The 27,826-nt window shown below is 40.5% G+C and overlaps 1 protein-coding gene across 5 annotated transcripts in view; it reads left to right on the top strand.

Annotated features, from left to right (window-relative positions):
• Positions 1 to 27,826, top strand: part of pxna (paxillin a) — a 125,037-nt gene that overhangs the window by 35,974 nt on the left and 61,237 nt on the right. The window contains exon 1 of one of the 5 annotated variants that reach the window (XM_052032256.1): positions 15,919 to 16,049. The exons of 2 other annotated variants lie outside the window; for them this stretch is intronic. Coding sequence is in view for 1 of the 3 variants with exons in the window: in XM_052032253.1 (XP_051888213.1) it covers positions 17,356 to 17,398 (43 nt within the window). In the remaining 2 variants the exon portion in view is untranslated. Of the gene's footprint in view, positions 1 to 15,918; positions 16,050 to 17,260; positions 17,399 to 24,716; positions 24,839 to 27,826 lie in introns of those variants that run through there. 2 more of the 5 variants (XM_052032253.1, XM_052032258.1) reach the window with 2 other exon arrangements.

The following is a 27,826-nucleotide window of genomic DNA, read 5'->3' as shown; positions in this document are numbered from 1 at the left end:
CAGAACTTTCCTGGCCTCAGAGTTGAAAACCTTAAAATAACAACTAAGAGAAGTGCAAATAAGATGACATCCTAGACATCAAGGACAGGCTTTGAGGGCTGTAACTTGAAACTTCCCACCCCCACCCCCTCACATAGACAAGTGTCAGTGGGATATTTACAGTGGGAAAATCTGCAGCCAAGCCTAATCTAATCTTCACCGAATATGATATTATCAAAGCAGACTATTGAATCCTAATCTCGTTTAAGATGGAGTGGGGGTGGTAGTGTCAAGTTGTGGGCTTCAAATTTTTCAACAACCCTATGTATGTTGCTTGTAGCTGATCTGAGATGTGACTGAAGTGAATATCAGTAATTATGTTTTCTCTTCTGTATGGCATTCCATTTTAAATACTATTAAAATCAAATTAATTTTAGATATTGTTACAATTTTCAGTCACACTAAAATGGAGTGATTCATTATGAGATAATGTTAAGGTATAATGGTGAATCTATATGAAAACTGCAATAGTGCAGTTTTTGTTTTTTGTACGATACTGGGTTTTATAAGAAAATTGTTGTGGTGATAGAAAAGATGGAGCATATTAACTAGAATAGTTGGGTGTGAGTAACTAGAAATGTGAATAAAAATATTCTGTTATAGTGGCTGTTTTCAATGAAGTGGAGATTTGGGGATGATTATTAAAATGTATATTGAAGGGAATGGGATAGAAACAAGTGCCATTTCTACTGACTGAACGATGTAGAAAAAGAGGAACTTGAATACAAGATTAAATGCAGGAGATTCGCCAGGAGAAACACTTCTGGGTGAAACATATGATACTGTTGAATGGACTGCTAGGGTTAGTAATTCAAGCAGAGATCATGTTATTATTTAACAATAACCTATTAGAATGACTGAAGGAGAGGGAAAAGTGAAGGAACATGTATAGGCAGTGTGGCAAATGGGGAAAGGCATCACTGCTCAGTTGGAGGTTAAACACTAGTGTGGGCTGATTAAGAAGAATGGGCTGTTTCTGGGTTGTAATATCCATCTCATTTGAAGAATAAAAATACAGTGAAAGCTAAAGGATGAGAGTAATTAAAATAAACATTTCAAAGATAAGACGACAAGTAGTTGAATAAGAGGGATCAAAAGTTTCCGAATATTCAGAACAGGATTTGGAGAGAAATATTTGAATAGACCTATTATTATGGACTGAGGATGCAACATTTGTGATAAGTTTGATTGTTTACATTGGTTGTCGTCAATGATCATCTCAAAACTTGTGCAGTTATGTTTACATGAAAGACAGAAAGGAATGGAAGGAATAAAACTGTCTAGATATATCTCGATGGAGAGGAATATTTAAAAAAATATAAGCCTCTATAAATTGAAGGATTGTGCCCACTATTGGTACACTCCCAACTTTCAGAGAATGAATGCATTGTGAAATGAGGGTATTACTAATCGAACTCTGGCAATGGAGAAAATCTTGAGAAAGAAACACAAAGACCTAACTCGGAAGAAATGTTGTAAAGGCAAACGCAGCAGCATTTAGTTAGGTAGTACAAATGGCATTGAGCTGCGTTGCCAGTGTTTGCTGCTGCTGGTTAAATTAGTAAGGAGGCAGAGAAAACATTCTGCCTTTTCTCTGCCAAGAAATATTTTATGTGCTTGTTTGTGCTTCAGCCAACCCACCATACACAACTTGCCCTGCATAATAGCCCCGTGGTTAGACTTTTTTTTCCTGACTAGGCCTCCGCATAATATGTCGAAAGACCGCCCCCACCCCCTCACCACCACCCTGATGACCTTCAACAATGTGTGCTGTCAAACGCTTTGTTACTGTATCTGAATGGCTTTGGTTGTCAGAGTTTATCAGTTTTGAAAACGGATGAAATTAATTCAAATAACTAAAGTAAGCCTTAATATAAATAATTAAATTTATTGAAAAACACATTAAACAATTGACTGAAGCAAAAAAAACATACAGTGATATAAGAAGGAAAACAAATTTAGAAAAAAACATGGCTTGACTTGTATTGTTGATGAAGGTCAACAACCTCATTCAAGCTACTGGGGCCGTGGTGTAGATGCCAACTTTGGTTGGTGTAAAGCAGAGGGGCAGATATGAATGTATGTCAGTAAGTTATGGAATGCCCCTGATGGTGAGCCCAGGGCAGAGTGAGAGTCAGATGCACCTGCTGGCATATGTACTGCAACTGGCAGGCAGTTCTTCGCAGAACTACTGGCTATCTGTCAGCACAGTCTGGCCCAATGTCTTTCTGACAAATCCACCTCAGGCAGTCCCATGGGATCGAGGATGACTTTCTTCTGGGTTTTGAGTTGACTGATGAGGCCAATGTGGGAACTGCAGACTCTACCACAGGCAAAGCCTGATGAGGTGAGCTGGTGAGTACCTTGTGAGATGATGCACTTCTACCAATTGTACAGAGTTTCTGTGCACTCCTAAAGCATGGATTTAAGGTTCTCAGTACAACCTCTTCTATACGACTGAAATCTGGATTATCCACAGTTGGCACCTCGAAGCAGTAGAGGACCCAGCAACACTGTCTCTACAAAATTCTCCAATTCACTGGAAGGAGGAGAAAACCAACATCAATGTACTCTCTCAGGCCAACACCATGGGTCCTAATTACAGTTAGCTGTGTCAGGCAGGTCGCATCAGTTGCATGTCTGAACCAGGCTAATCTGCCGCTGTATTCTGAGCTCTGCCATGGGAAGAGATTACCAAGCAGCGAGGGGAAATGATTCAAGGATGTGCTCAAAGCTTCCTTAAGGAAAGACAACATCCCACTGACTCTTGTGAATCTGACCCATAACTACTCAAACTTGGAAAGGAGCATTCAGGGTGGTATAGAAAACAATGTCTGTGCTTTGGGAGCCCTGCATAAGCGGCAGAAGCACAGACCACCACATAAACTATGCATCCACCCGCTCTTAGAAGAACTGGATGCCTATTGAAATTGTGTGCTTGAATCCACAGCCTTGTGTTTCAGAAGAAACAAGCAGGCAAGCTGTTGCTGAATAGGAGTAAATGTTCTTGTAAAATATTTAAAGGAGTCACAATGGTAGTTTTGGAAGCAAGAGGGATCTCTTTAGAAATGTACTGTTATTCCTTGAGGAGATAATCTAAATTAGTGGATGTGAGGTTTGCAGTGAATATTTGTTTAGACTTTCAGGACTATTTCACATGATCCTATATCTAAAAATTTCATAGCTTTTTGTTACCTTGTTTCTTTCAAAAGATTGCAGGAGCTGATAAAATAAACAGGTCCAGTAGAGAGAATGATTTAAATTCCACTGGTACCTTAGCTGATTTTCCTGCTATTTATGCTATTCATAATTTGTATGTACGAGAATACTAGTAACATTTAAATCTCTTTTGATGGCGAAGAACATTGACCTAATAAATCCTGATGTTACTCGAGGGGATCCTGGAAAGTATACCTCAATTTAGGGAGATAGGATCTGAGTGCAGATAAATTTAAGGCAGAAGAAAGATACAGACTGTCAATTGTAAAAATTGGGAATTTTTTAATTGTTGTTCCTGAGCATTCATCTTCAAGAAAGGTATGAATTAATCAGTTGATTCATGCATGTCTTTTGTATTTTTAGCTTTGTCCTTCAATATTTTCTTTGGATCTAGTAGCAAAGGACAAGGAATCTGTGAGAAAATGTTGTTCCCTATAAACTTGTATGGACTATGCTTGCCAATTATTTAAACTATTATAGCCAGCCCACAGATCAAACAAATTGCATTTTGGCTTATTGGTATATTGTTTGATTTCATATCTTTGCTTTGGAAAGCTGTTAAATAATATCCTGCTGGATGCTTTTTAAGTTAAACAGTAGCAAACAGATATGTCAAAAGAGATTAACTTTATTGTCTGAATCAGAGGTTGCGGGGTCAACTCCCTTCCAGAGGCAAAAAAAACAATCTAAGCTGATGCTTCATTGAGGGACTGCTGCTCTGTCAGGGCTATCATCTTTAGGATGAGACATTACACTGTTTCTCAAATGAACAAACAAGATCTTAAAGCAGCTTAAAGAAGAGCAATGTGTCAAGTACCCAGTCAGTACCAATTTCTCTATCAATGTTGTTAAAAGCTTATCTGGACATTATCACCTTGCATTGGGAGCTTGCTGTGCACAGTTGGGGTGCAGGCTCTTTTACAACAGCAACCACACTGCAAATACATTGCTACGTTCTGATGTTGTGAAAGGGGCTGTATAAATGTAGTTTTGAATAAATGGCAGGTTTTATTATCTAGAGGAAAGCAATCCTTCCTTAGACCACAAAACACAAACATTAATTTAAATACTTTAAGTTAAAATTGGATCTAAAAAAAGATCCATGGTCATAACTTTACATGGTAGCTGACTACTAACCTTTCTTTTAAATGTGTATTTCTCTCTCTCATTGCTTCAGAAGAAGCATGAGAGAGACTGGATCACAGGAAGTAAAGAATGCGTTAGAAACTCGGTGTGACGGTATTTTTGTTCCTTTTCCAGGCTCTAGTCAAAGCTCTTCAAAGTTATTGCCATTGTCTTTGTCATGTATGCACCCTCACTTATGGTCTTAAAGTGTATTGTGTTCTGGTCAATTTTGCATACATGTTCTCTGCTTTCACTTATCTGGTTTGGTGCATTCCCCACTGCCTTATCCAATAATGAGTCCTCCTTTATCATGTTTCTGACTTACTGCATTAGAAATAAGTCCTGTGTACAATCTCCATTCATTTCACTAACCTCTCCCAATTTGGAGGTAGTTCAGATCTCATGCTTTGGTTCATCACTTTTTTTAAAATTGGTATTGGTTTATTATTGTCACTTGTACCGAGGTACAGTGAAAAGCTTGTCTTACAAACCGATCGTACAGGTAAATTCATTACATAGTGCAGTAACATTGAGTTAGTACAGAGTGTATTGATGTAGTACCGGTAAAAACAATAACAGTACAGAGTGAAATGTCACAGCTACAGAGAAAGTGCAGTGCAATCAGCTGCAAGGTCACAACAAGGTAGATCGTGAGGTCATAGTCCATCTCATTGTATAAGGGAACCGTTCAATAGTCTTATCACGGTGGGGTAGGAGCTGTCCTTAAGTCTGGTGGTACGTGCCCTCAGGCACCTGTATCTTCTACCCGATGGAAGAGGAGAGAAGAGAGAATGTCCCGCGTGGGTGGGGTCTTTGATTATGCCTGGCTGCTACAGCAAGAGGTAAAGACAGAGTCCAAGGAGGGGAGGCTGGCATCCGTGATGCGCTGAGCTGTGTTCACAACTCTCTGCAGCTTCTTGCGGTCCTGGGCAGAGCAGTTGCCGTACCAAGCTGTGATACATCCAGACAAGATGCTTTCTATGGTGCAGCGGTAAAAGTTGGTGAGAGTCAAAGGGGACAAACCAAATTTCTTTAGCCTCCTGAGGAAGTAGAGGCACTGGTGAGCTTGCTTGGCTGTGGCATCTACGTGATTTGACCAGGACAGGCTGTCGGTGATGTTCACTCCCAGGAACTTGAAGCTCTCAACCCTCTTGACCTCAGCACCATCGATGTAGACAGGTGCATGTACACCACTAATTGCATATTTCTTCCTCTACTTTTCTATCACTGTTGGGTATTCTTTTGACTATACTTTAGTGTGACTGACATCCTTTACTGTTAACCCCTGTTCATATATTTTTTACTGCCACAATGTTATCGTTAGTAAGTACAGCTATTCCATCTCTCCTTTATCCCTTTTAAAAAAAAATGTTAAATCATCTGTGTTTAATTCCTAGCCCTGATTATTTTGTAGTTATATTTGTTTCATCAAAATGTGCCTCCAGTTTCTTTTGTCTTATTTTGTAAGCTATATGTATTGCTGCTCAGGCAGTTTAACCAATTTATTTTAGGAGCTGCTTTTAATTTATTTTTAATTGGCTTCCCTCTCCCGTTGTTTGATGATGTTTATTTCCTGGCTATTATGGCTTATCGTTGTTTAATCTGACCTGCTCCCTCCTTTCCCATCTTTATTTTTAGGGTTGTTTCATTTCTTGTACATGCCTCCTCATCTTATTAGCTTAAAGCCTTTTCCGCCTCTCTCTACACTTTCCATATTCTCATTGGAGAAGAACTGCTGGGGTTCATGGCTTTGGATTGAGAATTTGTATACCTTCTAGAGTAAGTATCATTTAACTTAGAACATTACAGCACAGTACAAGCCCTTCAGCCCACGAAGTTGTGCCAACGTTTTATCCTGCTCCAAGATCTATCTAACCCTTCCCTCCCACATTGCCCTCCATTTTTCTATCATTCATGTGCCTAGCTAAGAGTCTCTTAAATATCCCTAATGTATCTGCCTCTACCATCTCTGCTGGCAATGCGTTCCATGCACCCATCACTCATTGTGTGGAAAAAAAAACTCAACTCTGACATCCCCCCTATACCTTCCTCCAATCACCTTAAAATTATGCCCCCTCGTGTTAGCCATTTTCGTCCTGGGAAAAAATCTCTGACTGTCCACTCGATCTAAGCCCCTTATCATCTTGTACACCTCCATCAAGTCACCTCTGATCCTCTTTCACTCCAAAGAGAAAAGCCCTAGCTTGCTCAACCTATCCTCATAAGACATGCTCTCTAATCCAGGCAGCATCCTGGTAAATCTCCTCTGCACTCTGTTTAAAGCTTTCACGTCCTTTCTATAATGAGGCGATCAGAACTGAACACAATACTCCCAGGTGCGGTCTAACCAGAGTTTTATAGAGCTGCAACATTACCTGGTGGCTCTTGAACTCAATACCCCGACTAATAAAGGCCAGCACACCATATGCCTTCTTAACAACCCTATCAGCCTGCGTGGCAACCTTGAGGGATCTATGGACAAGGACCCCAGGATCCTTGTTCACACTGCTAAGAGTCCTGCCAGTAATCTTGTATTCTGGCTTCGAATTTGATCTTTCAAGGTGTATGGCTTCACACTTTTCTGGGTTGAACTCCATCTGCCACTTCTCAGCCTACCTCTGCATTCTATCACTATTCTGTTGTAATCTACTGCAACCTTCTACACTATCCACAACACCACCAACCTTCATGTCATCTGCAAACTTACTAACCCACCCTTCCACATCCTCATCCAAGTCATTTATAAAAATCACAAAGAGCAGGGGTCCCAGAACAGATCCCTGTGGAACACCACTGGTCACTGACCTCCAGTCAGAATACGCTCCATCTACAACCACCACCTCTCTTCTATGGGTGAGCCAATTCTGAATCCACACAGCCAAGTATCCCTGGATCCCATGCCTCCTGACTTTCTGAATGAGCCTTCCATGAGGAACCTTGTCAAACACCTTACTAAAATCCATGTACACCACATCCACTGCTCTGCCTTCATCAATGTGCTTTGTCACAGCTTCAAAGAATTCAGTTGGGCTCATGAGGCACGACTTGCCCCTCACAAAGCCACACTGCCTGTCCCTAATCAGCCTATGCTTCTCCAAATGCCCATAAATCCCGTCTCTAAGAATCTCCTCCAGTAATTTGCCCACCACTGAAGTAAGTCTCACTGATCTGTAATTCCCAGAGTTATCCCTACTCCCTTTCTTAAACAAAGGAACAACATTTGCCACCCTCCAATCATCTGGCACTACTCCTGTGGCCAGTGAGGATGCAAAGATCATTGCCAAAGGCGCAGCATTCTCTTACTTTGTTTCCCATAATAACCTTGGATATATCCCATCCGGCCCTGGTGACTTATCTATGCTTTTCAAAATGTTTTTCAAAAGTTCCAGCACATCCTCTTTCCTCTTGTCGATGTGCCCTCGCGCATCAGCCGGTTCTACGCCATCCTCACAAACATCAAGGTCTCTCTCACTGGTGAATACTGAAGCAAAGTATTCATTAAGGACCTCTTCTGACTCCAGGCACCTGCTTCCTCTTTTATCTCTGATCAGTCCTACCTTCACTCTAGTCATTCTCCTATTCTTCACATACATGTAGAACGCCTTGGGGTTTTCCTTAATCCTACTCGCCAAGGCCTTCTTATGCCCCCTTCTAGCTCTCCTAAATCCATTCTTAAGCTCCCTCCTGGCTACCTTGTAACTCTCCAGAACCCTGTCTGATCCTTGCTTTCTAAACCTTAAGTAAGTTTCTTTCTTCCTCTTGACAAGATATTCTACGTCTCTTGTCAACCCCGCTTCCTTCACTCTATCATCCTTACCCTGCCTGAATGGGACAAACCTATCCAGAACCCCATGCAAGTACTCCCTAAACAACCTCCACATTTCTGTTGTGCACTTCCCCAATAACATCTGTTCCCAATTTACACTCCCAAGTTCCTGCCCAATAGCATCATAATTCCCCCTCCCCTGATTAAATACTTTCCCATACCATCTGCTCCTATCCCTCTCCAAGGCTATGGTGAAGGTCAAGGAGTTACGGTCACTGTCTCCAAAATGCTCTCCCACCAAGAGATCTGAAACCTGATCAGGTTCATTGCCTAGTACCAGGTCCAGTATGGCCTCTCCTTTAGTTGGCCTGTCCACGTACTGTGTCAGGAATCCTTCCTGGATGCACCTAACAAACTCTGCCCCATCTATCCCCTTTATACTAAGGAGGTGCCGATCAATATTAGGGAAGTTGAAATCACCCATGACAACAACCCTGTTATTTTTGCACCTTTCCAAAATCTGCCTTCTGATCTGCTCCTCAGTGTCTCTCTGCTCCTTTTTGGGTGGTCTGTAGAATACTCCAATAGTGTCTCTCTGCTCCTTTTTGGGTGGTCTGTAGAATACTCCAATAGTGTGATCGCTCCCTTCCTCCACCCACATTGACTCAGTGGACGATCCCTCCAGGACATCCTCCCTTTCTACAGCTGTGATACTGTCCCTGATCAGCAAAGCCACTCCCGCACCTCTTTTACCTCCATCCATGTCCCTTTTGAAACATCTAAACCCCAGAATATCCAGCAGCCATTCCTGCCCTTGTGATAGCCAAGTCTCTGCAATGGCCACCTCGTCATAGTTCCATGTACTTACCCACACTCTAAGTTCCTGATGCTTTTGTATTAAAGTAGACACACTTCAGCCCATCCAGCTGACTGCAATTTTGCCCTTTCAACTGTCTATCCTTCCTCACAATCTTGATCTTAATCTGGGATAATGGATGTTGATGTATGAATGCTAGGTTAAAGCTAGTTATGTGAAGAATTTTTCCCTATATATTTTCTCACTATCTTCAAGAAAACTATGGGTTATATCGAATGACCATGGGCATTCAAGCAATTTGTTTTGGTGTGGTATGGAGTCACAGGTTTCTTGATTTCATTCTAATTGCAGTGGTACATTATTTCAGCATCGATGTTGGTCAAGTAATGTTGTCAGTCCAGGCTAATACCAGTTGTGCTATAAATATTTTACTCGTTTACACTCTTTTGTTTGTGTTTTATCTGACCTTGAATTTAATCCTGAATGTGTTATTACAGAGAGAAGCCTATTAGAATTTAATCTTATCAGTTTTGCTCTTGAGTGAAAGGTCCCACTATTTAATAATGGAGTTTCTTGGACCTGGATTGCCATTTGTGGTGGTCATAATAATTCCTTGCAGCCTTAACATTATAGTTGCTTCCCATCATGATAACACAGCAAATTTATAAAATACTTACGATACATTATAACTTCACTGCTATTGTAATGTGAATTACTAGAAATGTTATAAAAAAAAATGCTACAAATGCAAGCATATTTCTCATTGCCTCTCCTCCACTAAACATTCCCATAAATGGTTTGTTCTATTATTGGGACTTCTGTGGTCACCCTATGGTCTTAACTAGGGTAGGTACCATCTCTGTTCACAGTGTCTGACACCAGTGTTAAATTGCCCTGTTTTAAACATCAACCACCTCCAATATAAAGATCACCAGCAATTCAGTTGCTTGCAGTTATTGCCTTAAACTATATATTGTGTTTGAAAAAAAAATCCTTTCTACTTGCTTTATAAATCATGGTTGTTTGTAGTTGGCCTGTTTGTCACAGTACACTCTGGGTATTGTGTTGTCTTAATAGCAGGTTGAAAGCTATGGCTTTCATGTGCACCCCTCTGTCTCTCTCTTTTTCCTGTATCTGTCAGAGAGAATTATTTACTTTAACTCCCTGGTATTTATCTGCTCTGTTGTCTTATAATGTGGATTGGCTTGATTCCAATATGAAATAATTCATCTGTCTTTCTTGTACAGAGTTTGGCTGTAACAGCTGGGAATTCCCAGTATCTAAACCTTGGATTACCACTACAACAGCAACAATAACCTGTAATTATAAAGCATCTTCAGTGTAGCAAAGTGTCTGAGTGTTCTTCACAGGAGTGTTTTCGAGCACATGGGACTTGACCTTCTTCAGGTCGCTTTCAAATTAGCACACTATGCATCATTATTGCAGAGTCCAAATCCTGGATCAGCGCTGTGGGAGTACTTTTGCCAAAAGGACTGCAGTACTTGAGGATGGTGGCAATCTACCACCTTCTGTTGGGCTATTTCAGCCGATTGATGAATACTTACCTTGCTAGTGGTGCCTCTCCCACAAAAGAAAATTTAAAAAAAAATTATCAAACAAAATTTGACATTGAGCAATATTTTAAAACAAAACGGTCAGCTTCCCAAAAGCATATGGTTTTTGAGCAGTGTTCTCAGGGAGCAATTTTGCCTGTAATCACAACTGCTAATTGAGAAGCAATACGGAGATGACCAGGGGGCCAGAATTGGAGGATATTTCAGAAGGTTTTGGGCTTGGTGGAAATAAAGATAGAGAGGGATGAACCCTTGGTGGAGTTTGAAAATGGTGGAACTCAATGATTCAGGACCAGCTTCTTCCCTCTGCTGTCAGATTTCTGAATGATTCCTGAACGCTACCTCATTATTCAATTTTTTTGCACTAGTTATTTATTTTTGTAATTTATAGACTTTAATGTCTTTGCACTGTGCTGCTACTGCAAAACAACAAATTTCACGTCATATGTCGGTGATAATAAATCTGATTCTGAAGCAGCTCCAGGGATCCAGATTCAATTTTGAATATTAAATGCTGTCAATGTGGAGTTTGCATGTTCTCCCTCAGTGTGTAAGTTTTCTCTGGGTATTTCAGTTTCCTCCCGCAAGCCAAAGTTGTTCTGATAGATTAATTGCGGCTGTGAATTAACCATTAGTGTAGCTTAATGGAAAAAAAATCAAAGGGGAGTCATTGAATGAGAGGGAATAAATTGCAGGGAAATAAGGAGAGGTAGAATAGGACTAATGAGATTGCTCCCCAGGAAGCCAGCATGGATCCAGTGAGACAAATGGCCTCCCTCAATGTCCTTAAAGCATCAGATTAGAACAGCGGCATTGCTTAACTAGGAGCCATTGAGAATCAGCAAGAACGTGGATGGTGGGTAACTAGGAAGGTGCGAGTTAGGACACAAACAAGAGAACTTTGTATGACCTTGAATGAAGGTTTTTGGTTTGGGGTGTATTGGAAAAGGCAATTCAAGTGTGAAAGGGGGTTTAGTAGTAGCTAATCCATTGAGAAGGTGGAAATAGTGAGTTGCAGTGATGGTATAGAAGTGTGGTCTGAAGTTCACCTTGGGGTCATATGTGACTAAGTTTATAATTAAAGCCCAAGATAGAAAGGCAGGCACAAATTCGTAGAAGCGAGTTGGATACTTATGGGTAGTTTTATGTTGATTCAGAACTTTGAAATTTTCTTTCAATACATTTATTTGCAGCTATATAAACTACCATTGTGTGATAAAGGTAATTGAAAGCCAAATAAATTATTCTAGTGTTTTGCTTGTGTTGGGACTGTGGTTTTTCTTAAAACAAAGTAGACTTGGTTTTCTGCTGGTTACTTGTGCCTTATTTGCTATTTTTAATCCATCTACCTTTTTAGGTATTTGGTACAAGTAGCCTTTTACCCATCAACTTGATAGCTACTGATTGAAGCCTTATTGATCATTCTTTAGAAAAAGAATTTCCCTTACCCTTTGCTATAGATACGACATGGCTGCTTGTGTGAGCCTGTTTAGTTTTAATTTGTTCTTGAGACTTGTTGACGGTAAGATCATGTTGATTGGCTACTTGTTTGAAGTGTTCTGCCTCATGGTACACTAGAGACACCTAGATTGAACATGTAGATTACATAGTACACAACCTGAACGTCACTTTGCCACTCAGATAAAACTCAACAATTATAGTGCTATAATTTGGACGACAGTAGTCCTTTCATGTGCCAAGCTGCACCACCTTTAATCACATACCATTTTGAAATGCACATTTGAATTTTAAGCAGTGATATAGTTTTATTGTGTATTATTTAGTCTCTGGCATTGTAGGATTGCATGAGTTGTATCATTGTTGGGAAGATGAGTGCCAGTAAACTTTTGGCACACCCACTGGAATTTCTGAGTAGTTTGAACAACATTTACAAAAAAAATTTTCTTCTCTGTGGTGGAGGTAATCATTGTCTAGATGCAGAAACTATTAAATTTTGCAGCTAACATTAACTGAGCAGGACTGGATTGGTTTTGTACCTATGACTTTGTGCACCATGTTGAGTTTCTGATGTCTCAGACTATTTAGGGGGTAAAGGAGAATGAAGCGGGCAACATCCAATGGATGGATGTAGCAGTGTACGCAGTGAAGGTTCTTTTGTATAGGATGCTTAGTTTTGCTGTTATATACACTGAGGTACTTAAAACTAAACCCTTTTAAAAAGGGATAGGATATGTACCTGAAATTTTTAGTTGCTTTGAAACATGCTGGAGGTAGAAATGGATGAGTTTATTGCACCTCCTGATACCATATTCAGTATACTGGCTTGATTTGTGTTAGGTCCATTCTTGTAACATGTGGCTGGCTTCGTACTATTGCTGGACATCAATGGTTTGGGCAAAAAGAGGGATGGATGTGATGCATCCTTTCCAGGCTTTCAGAAAAATGTAAAGAAAAGGAGGCTATTTGTGCTCAGTGTAGATGTGGGTTGTGGATACTGGATTGTAATCAATTTCCTGAGTGTATTACTAAAAAATATTTTTGCAAATATTGCAGAAAGAAGTTTCTACTCGATCCACTCAAATGCCTTTCCTGAATCTGAGGGATGTGCCAAAGCAATTTGGTGAAATTGCTGTGGTTACCCAGATTGCATTCTTATCTAGTGTTATCTCTTGAGAAACATACTTTTCAAATGTACTTTATATTTAGATTTCCAGAAGACATTGAAGGTTATTGCAGAAAATAAAAGCTTACTGTGTAGGTGGTAACATACAGTGGATTGGCTGGTTATCAGGAAATAATGAGTAGGCATAAAAGGCTCTTCTTCTGTTTGGAAAGTGGTATGACACAGGGATTAGTGCTGGGGCTTAACTTTTTACAGCTTAATAAAATGACTTGGTATGGTTGCTAACTTTGCTGATGATGCAAAGATAGGTAGAAAAGTAAGTTGTGAAGCGGACTTAAGTAGGCTCCAAAGGGAAGTACAGAGGTTAAGTGGGCAAAATATCTGACAAGAGGAGTAAAATGTGGGGAAATGTGAAATTCTCCATTTTAACAGGAAACATAAGAGAGAAAACATGATTATCTAAATGGTGAGAGATTGCAGAGCTCTGAGACTCAGGGATTCTAGTGCATGATGCCATCTTCAAATTTGCCGACGACACTACCGTTGTTGGACCAATCACAGGTGGCGATGAGTCAGCTTACAGGAGTGAGATAGGACACCTGGTTGAGTGGTGCTGCAACAACAACCTCTTGTTCATTGTCAGCAAAACTAAAGAGCTGATTGTTGACTTCAGGAAGAGGAAGGAGTGCGAACATGCGCTAGTCTACATTGGAGGATCAGTGGTGGAGGGAGTCAGCAGCTTTAAATTCCTGGGCGTTATCATATCTGATGACCTGTCCTGGGTCCAGCACGTAAATGCAATCATAAGGAAAGCATGCCAGCATTGTTACTTTCTTAGGAGGTTAAGGAGGTTCAGCCTGTCACCAACCACTCTAATAAACTTCTACAGATGTACTGTTGAAGGTATCCTGACTGGTTGCATCATGGCTTGGTACGGCAGTTTGAATGTGCAGGAAGGTAAGAAGCTGCAGAGAGTAGTGGACTCTGCCCAATACATCACAGGCACATCCCTCCCCACCATCGGTAGTATCTACAGGAGGTTCTGTTTCAAGAAGGCAACATCCATCATCAAAGATCTCCATCATCTGGGCCATGCCATCTTTTCGCAGCTACCATCGGGCAGGAGGTACAGAAGCCTGAAGTCCCACACCACCAGGTTCAAGAACAGCTGCTTCCCTTCAATCATTCGGTTCTTGAACCAACCAACGAAACCCTAATCACCACTACAGTTTAGCAACACTAACATCACTCTGATCACCTTGCACTAAAAAGGACTTTTTTTTGTGTTTTTTCTCTTATAAAGATTATGTATAATTTATGTTTAATTAATGTTCTTCTTGTGAGTACTGCTTATCTAATGCTATGTGCCTGTGATGCTGCTGCAAGTAAGTTTTTCATTGCACCTATGCATACATATACTTGTGCATATGACAATAACCTCGACTTTGACAATTCACAAAAGGCTGGTGTTAAAGTATAGCAAGTAATAAAGGAAACTAACGTTGTTATCTTTTATTGATAGGGGAAGTGAATACAAAAGTTGGGAAGTTATGGTACAGTTATACAGTTATCACTGATGATCCACGATACCCTATTGATCTCCTGATTGAATAAAAGATCTTAATGCTTTGGAAGCAGTTCAGAGGAGGACTTCCAGCCTAATACCTGGAATGGGTGGTTTGCCTTATGAGGAAAGATTGGACAGGCAAGGCTTGTATCTTCTAGTGTTTAGGAAAGTGAGAGGTGACTTGATTGAAACAAATAAGATCCAAAGTATTCTTGATAAGTTGAAGAGGTTATTTCTTCTTGTGAGAAAACTAGAAGCAGTGATCACTGCTTAAAACTAAGGGTTCACCCATTAAAAACCCAGATTAAGCTAAATATTTGCACTGTGGTTTGTGTATCCTTCGAATGAACTTTCTCAGAGAGCTTTTGCATATTTTTTAGGCAGATCAATTCTTAATAAGCAATGGTATGAGAGGTTACCATGTGGGTAAATGGGAACATGAAATTTAGATTACAATCAAATTACCATTATCTTATTATATGACAGAGCAGGCTTAAGGGGCCAATCCAGCTCCTAATTCATATGTTTGAACGTTTGCTTGTCTGGACTTGCCCACTATGACTGCACCTAGAGACCAAAGGTTTGGCCACCATTTCATAGTCAGCATTGAACAGGGATATAAGTCAACATCAATAGCATTTTATATAATCTGTGCCATTCTCACGTATAGGTATCTGGGTTTTGTCTCTAGCACAGAATGGTAAAGTTTCAGCAGAGTAGGGCATTATGAAACTTCTGAGGCTTTAGCAAGTTGGAAGCGTTTTGTTGTCAGCTGGAGCTTGCTGGCTGTAATTGGAACATAGAGTGTCTTCAAATGGGTACTGGCCCAGAGTGCTGGAATGAATGTGGAACGAACACATTAAGATTTGTATCAGTAGTAAAGTGATTTGGAGAGAATATACTGACCAGAAAGCCTCAACTAATTGCAGCTGTGCTTCATCTAACTGTCTTGAGGACAGTGAACTTGGATGAAGTCCAAGTCTGCTGCTGTCTCGGAAATTTAAGAAAATCAGGATTCTTACACAGCATAAAACTTGTCCATACAATGTGTAGGCTGCATTTAAAGTTGCACAATGCCCACTTTCCCTTTTATGGCATTCCCTCTTCAACAAAAGTTTGTTTCGTGATGGCTACCAATCACCATCTGTCATCTTGCTGCAATAAGGCTAGCTCTGATAGAAATGCTGTACTGGAAATTTTTAATGGAGGCAGTTTGCCTTTTGAAGATTAGAAGGGGGAGAAACAGGTCCAAATTAAATGGATAAGTACTTTATTTCTCAATATTCCATTTTTGTTGTGGGAATTTTAGAAGCGCTGGCCTTTTTTGTAATTTGCTGGCTGACGAGTCTCAAATTAAGGTGTGGTGTGTAATTTTGTTTTAAAGATAATTTCCTGTATGTTGAATATGTTGTAAGATAACAATAGACAGCTTGCATGAATATTCACTTTTTAGCTCCCTAACGATATTCTGGTACTGAAACTTAAAAAAAGGAAACTCCTAAAGGCTGGTATAGTCATGGCTTAGAAACAGTACAAAAGGTCAGATGATACATAAATGGCAAGTAGTTGAATTGGACCACTGAGCGAGAGAGTTTTTGAGAGCTACCCATGTAAGATCCTATTATGAAATCTGCAACTAACATTTCTGATGAGTGCTTGATACCGTTCATTATTTGTTGTGCCATAGATCCCCAGACCCTTTTCTTTTAGGAATCTGACAAGTGCCTTGAACCCCGCCCTGCCATAACTCCTTTCTGTTTTCTTTTGATAGTTCTTTATGACTGTCAGTAGCACTTTGTAGGCCAAGGCTCTAACATTCTACAAATGTCTTGGTGTCTCCTCCCCACTCTCCTCTGCACATCCCTCTCCCCACACAAAAAAAATGTGTGCAGCAAGCAGACAACAGCGTGTATGATTGAGTTTAGTAATTTAATGATCCAACTCCTCAGTATATTGAGGCTGCCACCATTTCTTTAGAGTTTAGGTATGTGCAAGGTTTGATCCTTATTTTGGAGTAGCATTGATGTTCAATGAGTTGTGGAGTCAATTCCTTCTCTCCTGGCACTATCCCTTCTGTCTCAGCACAAGGAAATATCTTCCTCTGCTATAAGAAGCAATTAAAAATAAGGCTCTAGGTTTGAAGTTATGAATGAATCTCTAATTTTTTCAGAGCTGTTGATCAGATTGTTTCTTTAGGGTCTCTTGAGAAAGTTTAAGATATGAGGTAATTTACCACTAAAACATGACTGACTTTCTCATTTAGTAACAACATAAAATATAAGTTATGAAGACGGCAGGCCTTAACATGAGCATTGGCGATTACAGCCCAAACCAAATAATGAAGGCAGCAGGCTCAGAATAAACACTGACTGCTCAGGCAACAATACATTTCACTGCTGTAACTGAGGTCAATCCAGGTAGTTCTGTTATAATGCATGTTTCCATAACACAAATTGGTTATAACGAGATTGGTGGATTAGAGAACACCATTTGCATTACGTGGCTGCATTGGTTATATCGCAATGAGGAAAACCTGTTTAAGTCTGTGGTTTGAAGGCCACTACAGCCTGTTCTGCAATAACGTGGCTTTCTCTAACGCAAGGTTTCTGTGGAACATAACTATCATGTTATAGCAGAACTACCTGTGTAAGATGGGAGATGTAGATGCCTGCTCGTCTGTACCACCTGGAACAATCTGTATTTTACCGTAAGTGCACTGTAGTGAACAACTACCCATAAAATTGTTGCAATAGCTGTAACAATCTTCATTATAACTTGGATGATGCAAGTCTTAACACCTAAAAGGAAGGCTATAAAGTACAACTCTGATTCAGTTATTTCTTAGTTCTTTATTGCTTGGGCTGGGTAAAAAAAAACAAAAATATTAGAGAGTGTTTTCTTCCTGACCTTCTGTCCCAGAGTTCAATGTATTTTTTTTAGATTCTCGTGGATGTGTGATTTCCTGTCCTTGTAAGTATGATGATAGACTAAACCATCTTGCTTGCTTCTTTCCCTGATGCATTCATTTTTATTCTGTGATATTTTATTCGACAAGACTGTCCTTCCATTAACTGTGGAAGGTTTGGAATGTGAACCGCTTCACTTTATTGACTGATGTGAAACCATATCGATCTGCTTTCTTTCTGCAATTCTTGGGTTTTGTTTTTCTGAGATTTTTATTCTGTCAGCCCATGTTTAATGATGTAAGTTTGAGGAATCGGCCTGTCTGGACATGAGCATTGCTCCATCAGTAAGAACTTTTATTGAGGTGTAACGTTCCAATGTTCATAAACACAAGGTTGGTGAATGGAAGAGCAGTGTTAACTATTTTTGAGCAGGAGGGTAGTGCCTTATGGTTTAAGTTAATTCTACCACACAACTGAACATAAAATCTAATGAATTTGACCACATAAAAGAACTGAACTGAAACCTACTGTTGTGTATTTAAGTTCTGATCACAGGAAGTTTTGTGTTTTTTTTTCTGAAAATACTTTGTATTTTCTATTTTTTGATTGTAGCCTTAGTTATCAACTTGCAAGCATACCTCAAACTTGAACTCAGCGTGGGAGATGTCTTGTGGGTTCTTAAACTTGGAAGCCTTTATTGTTTCCAAGGTCTGACAATTGGACACTGAGAGATAAAAAATGATGTGCATTAAATTGATGACCTTCTTTAGTGGCTTTGTTTTAAAGCATTTACTGAGGAGGAGTCGAGAAAGCTGAGGTGAGAATTGACCAGTTTAGGGCGAATTGCAGTTTCTGTGGGTGTAAGAGGTAACCACGCAAGACAAAGTGAAATATCAACTATTTGTATAAACAGTATAAAAGCCTGTAAGGCGTTTATGTCACTTATTCTGTGTCTTCCTTTTCTATTTGTCTGGTATGTATGCATATGTTTGTATTGTAACCTCTCATGCTTAACCCTGTCTTGCTCCTCTGCCCTTGGGGTGCTTGGACACATTCGTATGTCTCATATGTCCTGCATGTATTGACTAGCATTTCATGTTTAGAACTCAGCCACAGTGCAGCAATGGAATCTGCTGTGGGTGCGGTTCACTTGGCAACGTGTACAGTTTGATTTTTGATAAGCAAAGGAATGCTGCTGTTCATGTAATAAAAATGTAACACAAGAAATTGAAGCAGGGGTGGGCCTTTTTGGGCCTTGTCCCTGCTTGCCATCTTGCCATTCAATGAGATCATAGCTGATCTTTTACCACAGTGACATTTTCCTGTACCAACTCCATATCCTTTGGGTCTCTTAAAATCTAAAAATCCATTAACCTCTCAGTCTTGAATAGACTCATAACTGGGTCTCTTGGATAGAGAACTGCAAAAACTTTGGAGATAGAATAGCAAAGCTTTCTCATTCTGAATGTCCAACCCTTATGCTGAAACTGTAACCTCCTGGCTCTTGATAGCCCAGCCAAGGGAAAGATCATACCTGCATCTATCTCGTAAAGGCCCTGTTTTTTGTGTGTGTATTTCATTGAGATCATCCCTCATTCTTCGAAACCAGAATATTGGCCCAGACTGCTTAATCTTTTCTTGTACAACAATCCTCACCAACCAACCCCACCATCCCTGGAATAGATCTGGTAAACCTTCAGTGCACTCCCTCAATTGCACGTATATCCTTCCATGGGTACAGGGGACCTGACCTGAGCACAATGTTCCAGGTACGGTATCATCAGGGCACTTGTCCACAGGTATCAGTGAAGCGTTTTTACTCTCTTGCCCTTGTAATATGAGAAATGGATCCAAAGGTAGGCCATTCAGCCCCTTGTGCTTGCTCCATCATTCAATAAGATCATGGTTGATCTTTTACATCAGTGCCACTTTCCTGTACTAATACACATCCTTTAAAAAGTACTCTGTTTTTCAGATTTTCTATCAAAATATATGACCTCACGTTTTTCCTCCTTGCATTTCATTTGCCATGTTGTTGCCCATTCACTTAGATTGTCTATGTCCCCTGGAACTCTGCATTCTCCTCCACAACTCGTGCTGTCACCCAGCCTGGTACCATCAGCAAACCTGATATAGTGCACTTGATGCCCTCATCTAAACCACGGATATAAATTGTAAACATCTGACCTATGTGGCACCCTACAGGTTGCAGCCTCCCAACCTAATGAGGTGTTCATTCTTGCCCTCTCTTTACTGTCTGTAACTCATTTCCCAGTTCACACTAGTATATTACCCTAAATTGTAAGTGCTCTGGTTTTATTTAATAACCTCTTGTGATGCTACTTACTGAAAGGCCTTCTGAAAGCCCCGGTTTACACATCCACTGGTTTCCCCCTTATCTAATCTTCTAGTTAGAAGTAACTCCAATGTAAAATGCGATTTCTCTTCCATAAATCCATTAACTATGCTGAATCCTATTATTGTGCCCGATTTCCACTTCCTTAATAATAGATAAAGGCCTTTTCCCCACTGCCTCTAAAAGGCTAACTGGTCTATAGATTCCCATTTTCTATGTTTATCCTTTCTTAAGTAGTGGGCTTATGTTTGTTACCTTCCAATTTGTGGAAACCCATTCTACAATCTGGAATTTTGGAAGATGACAACCAGAGCAAACACTGCCTCCATAGCCAACCCTTTTGAAATCATGGGGTGCAGGCCATCAGTTTCTGGAAATCTTTTGGCTTTCAGTCCCACTAATGTCTCCACTGCTACTTTTCAAATGTGCTAATTTCTTTCAACTGCTCATTTACTCCTAACCTATTGTTCTTTGCTATTTCTGGAAGTTTTTTTTGTGCCCCCCCCCCCACCCCCCCCCCCCTAATGACCTGAGGTTGAGAATAGCCTGCCCAGCATTATGTTGTTAATATTAAAGTAATCCAAATGTGTTTGCCTGTAGGGCCCATGGAATTTTATGTTAGCAGAATAAAACCTGAACCATATATATTGTGATGAGCTCTCTTATACAGAACCGATTATGTACAAAGTCAAGAGGTCTTCATTCCAGCTTTTCTGTCAGCTGACTTAATTAAACGTATTGAAGCTTGCAATGTAGAAACCACTATAAAAGTATGTGTATGTAGAGTTGTTATCGAGACTTAGAGTTACTTTACAGAGCTTCTGTTGAGCAAGGTAAGGGTTAATTTCTATTTGACTGTCTAAAGTCCTGATGATTGCATAAGAGCAACTTGTATTTAGTGCCCTCATTGGAGTTAGAAATTGGAAAAGTTCAATCATTAGAACAAGATCTAGAAGGGATCCAATTTTTGCAAACAGTTTGGTTCAGTCTGAGACACCAGTTTGCAAAACAAGGGAATTAGTATTGATGGCTAGAGCTGATAATTTGTGGCAAGGGTCTGACGTGTAAAGTTTAGCCTTGGAAATATTTACATGGATAAAACTTGGAATTAATGTCAGATGAGCAGTTGAGACGTCAAGAATGGTGGTGGGTAGCCAGAGCTGGATGTCCTCAGAATACAGATGAAAGATGAGGTGATCAAGGGGTAGCATAAAGTGAGGAAGAGGAGCGGGACAAACGTACATCCATGCATGACTCTGGTTGTAAATGCTCTTTCTAACCTATGCAGCACACTCGACTCCCACAGCTTCACTTAGCTGCTGAAGCACATGCTGGCCTGTGCTGGAGCTTCCATTCTGTAGCCCATCCATGAATAGGGGGAGGCTGGGGGTGGCAATGAGGCCTTGGGCAGTGGAACTTAAAGCTCTGTCCCTGATGGCTTTTGACAGTTTGCTACTACCAAATGCATTTTCAATGTTTTTAAATGTCTCTGGTATTCAGAAACATGGTGTTTTACTGCATCACTAGTAATAAAACTGTGGAGTATGGACAATATATGACTTAATTCCGCTTGGTCAATTTCAATACATCATCAGCATCAAAGGTGAATCAGCAATCAAACAAAACTGTTTATCACCCTTTTGTTTTAGCTGTAAGGTGTTGCCTTTTGGTCTGCTGTCTGAACCAAATATAATATTGAATGGCAGTGTACATCTTGCAGGCTGTAATTGATACAAGAGATCTGGCTTTCATGATGAAAGTATTTTATGCATGCCTCTGAACTGTGGAGTTTGGTTACAGTCTGGAAATAGCTACCTCAGATATTTTATATGTACAGGCTACCTTTTGTTAATAATTAAACCTGTCACTGTTATCAATTTCTGCTTCACTCTGTGATTAAAGTCAGTTACTTGTGGTTAGAAGCTTGGATTGCATTTACATATTTTCCTATCAGCTCCTTGCATAAGATCCTGTTTGATGTGCCTAATTCTCCAATATTGACCCACTTAGTCAATTTTCCATGTTAGTTTTACTTGCTGCTCCAGGCACAAACCCCAAATATTCATTCTGTATTATCCAACCAGCTCAAGGCCTTACTTTTCAGAATCATAGAAAAAATGTGACACAGAAGGCGGTCATGCACCCCATTGTGTGTGTCTGTTGGAAAAGTGCTGCCCAGATTAATCCCACCTTCCAGAACCAGGTCACAAGTTTTCAAGTACATATTCTTTTTAAATGTTATGAACTTCTGAAATATTTTCAGGCTGTGAGTTTCAGACTCCTAACACCCTCTGGGTGAAACATTTTCTTTCCTCCTCATCTCTCTAATATTTATATCGTAGAATCATACAACACGAAATGAACCCTTTGGATTACCATGTCCTTGCAAATTTTTTTTCCCATCTGCACAAATCACATTTGCCCATATTAGGTCCCTATCCTTTTATGTATAACCTACTCAAGTACCTGTCTAAATGTCTCCTAAACAGAGTGATTGTATCTGATTCCACCACTTCCTCCGACAGCAAGTTCCAAATATCAGCTAATCTCTTCGTAAAAACCTTGCCTCTCAGATATCCTTTAAAACTCCTTCTCACCGTAAACTTATACCCTCTTGTTTTTGATGCCCCCACTATGGGGAAAAAGATTCTGATTGTCTACCATATCTATGCCTCTAATAATTTTATATACCTCCATCAGGTCATGCCTTAGCCTCCTTTGCTTCAGGGAAAACAAGCCCAGCCTATCCAATCTCTTCCCATAGTTAAAGTCCTCCATTCCAGGCAACATCCTGGAGAATCTTCTCTGCACCGTCTCCAGCGCAACTGCATCCTTATTATAATGTGGCGACCAGAAATGTACCCAGTACTCCAAGTGTAGTCTAACCGATGTTTTGTAAAGTTGTAACATAACATCCCCCCTTTTATATCCCATGCCCCGATCTATGAAAGCAAGCATGCCATATCCTGCCTTCACCACCCTGTCTGTGTTGCCACTTTCTGGGAATTATGGACTTGAATCCCAATGTAGCTCAGTTTATCAAAGTTCCTTAGTGCCCAACCATTTACTGAATGTGTCCTGCCTCAATTTGACTTCCCAAAATGCATCACCTTGCAGTTGTTTGGATTAGCTTCCATCCGGCAATGCCCTGTCCAACTCTCCATCTGATCTATATCCTGCTGTAACCTCAGACAACCTTTCTCACTATCCACACTGCTGCCAATTTTTGCGTCATTTGAAAATTTATTAATCATACCTCCTCCTGTGTTTGCATCCAAGTTGTTAATGTATACCACAAAACAACAAAGGTCCCAGCACAGATCCCTGCAGTACACCATTCCCGCGCTGATCCCTGAGGAACATCAAATTATCAATTACTTTAAATCTATACTCCTTGGTTTTTGATCCCTCTATGGGGAAGTAGTTCCTCCCTATTTACTCTACTCAAGCTCTTCAAAATTCCAAGCCAACCAAGTTGTCTGCCTATGCTAGTCCCATTTGCCTGTGCTTGGCCCATATTCCTTTAAACCTTTCCTATCCACGTACCTGTCTAAATGTCATTTAAATGTTGCAACTGTACCTGCCTGTACAGCTTCCTCTGGCAGCTCATTCCAATAACCCACCACCCTCTGTGTGGAAAAAGTTGCCCCGCAGGTCCCTTTTAAATTTAAAAGGTTAAACCTATGCCCTCTAGCTTTAGACTCCCCTACTCGGGGGGGTGGGGGGGGGGGGGGAGACTGTGACCATTCATCTTATCTATGCCCCTCATGATTTTATAAACCTCTATAAGGTCACCCCTCAACCTCCTATGCTCCAGGGGAAAAAAAGTCCTCGCCTATCCAGCCTCTCCTTGTAACTTGAGCTCTCCAGTCCCAGAACATCCTGATGAATCTCTTCTGCACCCTTTCCAGTTTAAGACATCCTTTCTACATCTGAGTAACCAGGATTGCACACGAAAGTCCAAATGTGCTTTCACCAACGACTTGTACAGTTGTAGCATGACATCCCAACTCCTGTATTCGGTGCCCTGACTAATGAAGGCAAGTGTGCTAACCGCCTTCTTCACCACCGACTACCTGTGTCTCTGCTTTCAGGGGACTATGTGCTTGTACCCCTATATCTCTCTGTTCTAGTTTTGTGTTTCTTGAATGTTGTTGGAACTGCACCAATCCAGGCAAGTGGAGAGTATTCCTTCATACTCCTGATTTGCGCCTTCTCATGGCAGAATGGCTTTGGGGTGTCAGGAGATGAGTCACTCACCACAAGATATTTAGTCTCTGATTTGTGAGCAGTATTTGTGTGGCTGCTCTAGTTGAGTTTCCAGGCAATGGTTAACGCTCACGTCTGGGATTTTGATGGTGGGGGTCCTAGCAACAGTAATGCCATTGAAAATCAAGGGTAGGTAGACTCTGTCTTATTGTCTGGTACTTTTGTACTTGCCACTTAGCAACTCGAGCCTGAAAGTTATCTGAGAATGGACTGCTTTCATTTGCTGTGTAGTTGTAAATGGGATTGAACATTGTTCAATCATCAGTGAATATTCTCATTTCTGACCTTGTGATTGAAAGCAGCTGAAAATGGTTCTAATAGATTCCCTGAGGAAGTCCTGCAGTGCTGTCCAGGGGAGATTGACCTAAATAACCATAACTTTCCTTATGTAAGATATAACCATTGGAGGGTTTCCCTTAATACTGATACACTTCAATTTTACCAGGACTTCTTGATTCCACCCTGTCAAATGCAACCTTGATATCAAGGGCTGTCACTTTCACCCTCACCAATGGAATTCTTGATCACTGTTTAATCCTTGATTGGAACCAAGGCTTTGATGAGGTCTGAAGACAAGTGGTGAAATGTAAACTTGGCATCAGTGAGCAGATTATTGGTGAGTAAAAGCTCCTTGTAGCATTGTTGATGATGCTTTCCACCTCTTGGCTGATGATTGAGAGTGGAGTGAAAGGGCAGTAACCATAGCCTTTGCTGGATCTAGTGCTCTCAGTTGTTTGTTGATATCATGTGGCATGAATCAAGTTGGCTGAAGACTGGCTTCAGTGATGATCGAGATCTCAAAAGGAAGCTGAGGTAGATCAACCACTTAGCACTTGTGGCTGAACAGGGCTGTGAATTCTTCAGCCACGTCTTTAGCACTTGGATACTGGGCCTCGCCATTGTTGAGGAAGGGGATGTTTATAGTGCAGCTGCCTCTTTAGCTGTTTAATTGTCCACCATGATTCAGGAAGCTTTGATCTGATTTGTCAATTGTACGATTGCTTGGCTATATAGTATGCAGTCCTGTGTTTCAGTTTCACTTGATTTACATCTCATTTTAGGCATGCCTGTCTGCACTCTTCATTTAACCAGGGTTGATCCCCTGGCTTGATTATAGTGATAGAGTGAACCATGCAGTTACAGATTGTGCTGGTGTACGTTGCTGCTGATGGTCTACAGAACATCAAAGCTACTCAGTTTTAAACAATGGCATCTATCCTTGTCTGCCCCTTAAACCACAATTGTCATTGCTGCACAACACAATGGAAGACATCCTCAGTTTGAAGGTGGGACTTTTTTGTCATAAGGAATGTTCTACCAATGCCAACATGGACAAGTTTATCTTTTGCAGGTAGATAGGCAAGGGTGAGATTAAGTAGGATTATCCCGCATTTTGGTTTGCTGACTACGTGTGCAGTCTGACAGCTGTGTCTTTCAAGACTCAGCCAGTTTGGCCAGTGGTGCTGCTGCCAAGCCACTTTTGTTGCTGGCCATCAAAGTCTCTCAGCTATTTTGTGCCTTTGCTACATTCAGTGTTTCTTCCAGTATTTGTTCAACATAGAGGAGCACTAGTTCATCAGCTGAGGGAGGATAGAACATGGTAGTCAGGAGGTAATTTTCTTGCTCATGTTTGACCTGATGCCATAAGACTTTGTGGGGCTGGCATCAATGTTGAGGATTCCCAGGGTTACTCTCTCCTGCCTCTGTATCATTGTCTTACTCCCTTTTTCTCATGAGACAAGGTGTACTCAAGGATTGTGATGGAGGAGTTGCACTCACAGAATCACACATTACAGTGTCAAGTTATTGCTTGGTAAGTCTGATGGACAGCTCTCTCAATTTAGACATCTGATGTTTGTGAGGAAAATTTAGCAACGTCTCTCCCAGTTCAGTCAACTTTGCACACAAAAACACAAGAAAGTAGGAACAGGAGTAGGCCACCAGGCCCCTCAAGCCTGCACTGCCACTCAGTATGATCATGGCTGATCTATGTTGGCCCCAGCTCCTCGTCTGCACCAGTTCCCCATAACCCTCAATTCCTCAGTCTTTCAAATATGAATTTGGTGCATAGTTTGACGCCGGGTTTTAAGATACTTCTGCTTAAATGTTGTATTCATGGTAGAATAGAGTGGCTTGTTGCACTGTTTCAGAGGATAATTAAGAGTCAACCATAACGCTGTGTCTCTGAATTCACAAAAGCTAAAACAATGATTGTGTACAGTTTTGGTCACCCAGTTATAGGAAAGGCATCATTAAGTTGGAAAGAGTGCAAAGAAGATGTACGAGAATGTTGCCAGGACTCTAGGGCCTGAATTATCAGGAGAGGTTGGGCAGGCTGGGATTTTTTCACTGGATGACATCATGGAAGTGTATAAAATCATGAGGAGTATAGACAGGGTTAATGCGCCCAGTCTTTTTCCCAGCAAAAAGAACCAAAAACTAGAGGGCATAGGTTTAAGGTGAGGGGGAAAGATTTAAAAGGGACCCGAGGGGCAACTTCTTCACGCAGAGTGTGGTGGGTACATGGAACGAGCTACCAGAGAAGGTAGTTGAGGTGGATACAATAACGACATTTAAAAGACATTTGGATAAGTATATGGATAACAAAGGTTTAGGAGGATGTGAGCCAAACACAGGCAAGTGGCTTAGATGGGTACCTTGGTTGGATGAGTTGGCTAGTTCCATGCTGCATTACTCTATGACTCTAATTCGTAATTTCCTTCCCTGAAGAACATTAGTGAACCAGGTGGGCTTCAATGACAATCCAGTATTTTTATGGTCTTCAATACTAAGAGTAATGATTTACCACTTCTCTGTACAACTCACCAGACCATCTAAAGCTTTCCTCCTCACTGTCAACCACATAGTCAAATTAATCACCTGCACATTTTTTAAATGTGACCTCTACATTTAGGTCAAAATCATTCATAAATATTACAAAAAAGCAAGGGACTCAATTCTGAGCCCTGTGGAACTCTACTGTTAGCAGTTTTATAGTGACAAACCCATATCAAACATTCCCCTTCGCTGCTTGCCACTGAATTAATTTTTGATTCAGTTTGTAAATCTCTTTTGGATCATATGGGGTTTTACTTTTTTGGCCATCCAGCCATTTAATACCTTGTCAAAGGCCTTGTTAAAATTCACATAGATTACATCAAATAAACTACCCTCATTAACACTTCTTGTTATTTCCTCAAAATTCAGTCATTAGTCTGAACCCTTTACAGATGCATGTTGACTGCCCACGGTCAATGTGTGCCTTTTTAAATGTTTACATTGTTCCCTAAAATGAGTTCCAGTAACTTTGCCATCAAAGCTAAATAAATGGAGTATCATTTATCCTTTCAACCTTTTATAAAACAGGAAAAAATTATCCTCCAATTTCCTGCGTAGCCAGGAAGGATTGTGAAATTGTAGTCAGAACCTCTGCAATTTCCCCTCTCGCTTCTTTTAACAGTTGGGGATATATTTCATCTTTAAGCTAATTTTATCTACTTTCAAAGACACTAAACCCCCCTTAAATGCTTCTGTTTTATTGTGGTTGTCTCACTAAAACTAAACTACAACATTGGCATTATCTTTTTCCTTTGTAAAGACAGCC

The sequence above is a fragment of the Pristis pectinata genome, chromosome 17 (assembly GCF_009764475.1).
Source record: "Pristis pectinata isolate sPriPec2 chromosome 17, sPriPec2.1.pri, whole genome shotgun sequence".
Lineage (NCBI taxonomy): Eukaryota > Metazoa > Chordata > Chondrichthyes > Rhinopristiformes > Pristidae > Pristis > Pristis pectinata.
This window is presented reverse-complemented; position numbering and strand designations above follow the sequence as displayed.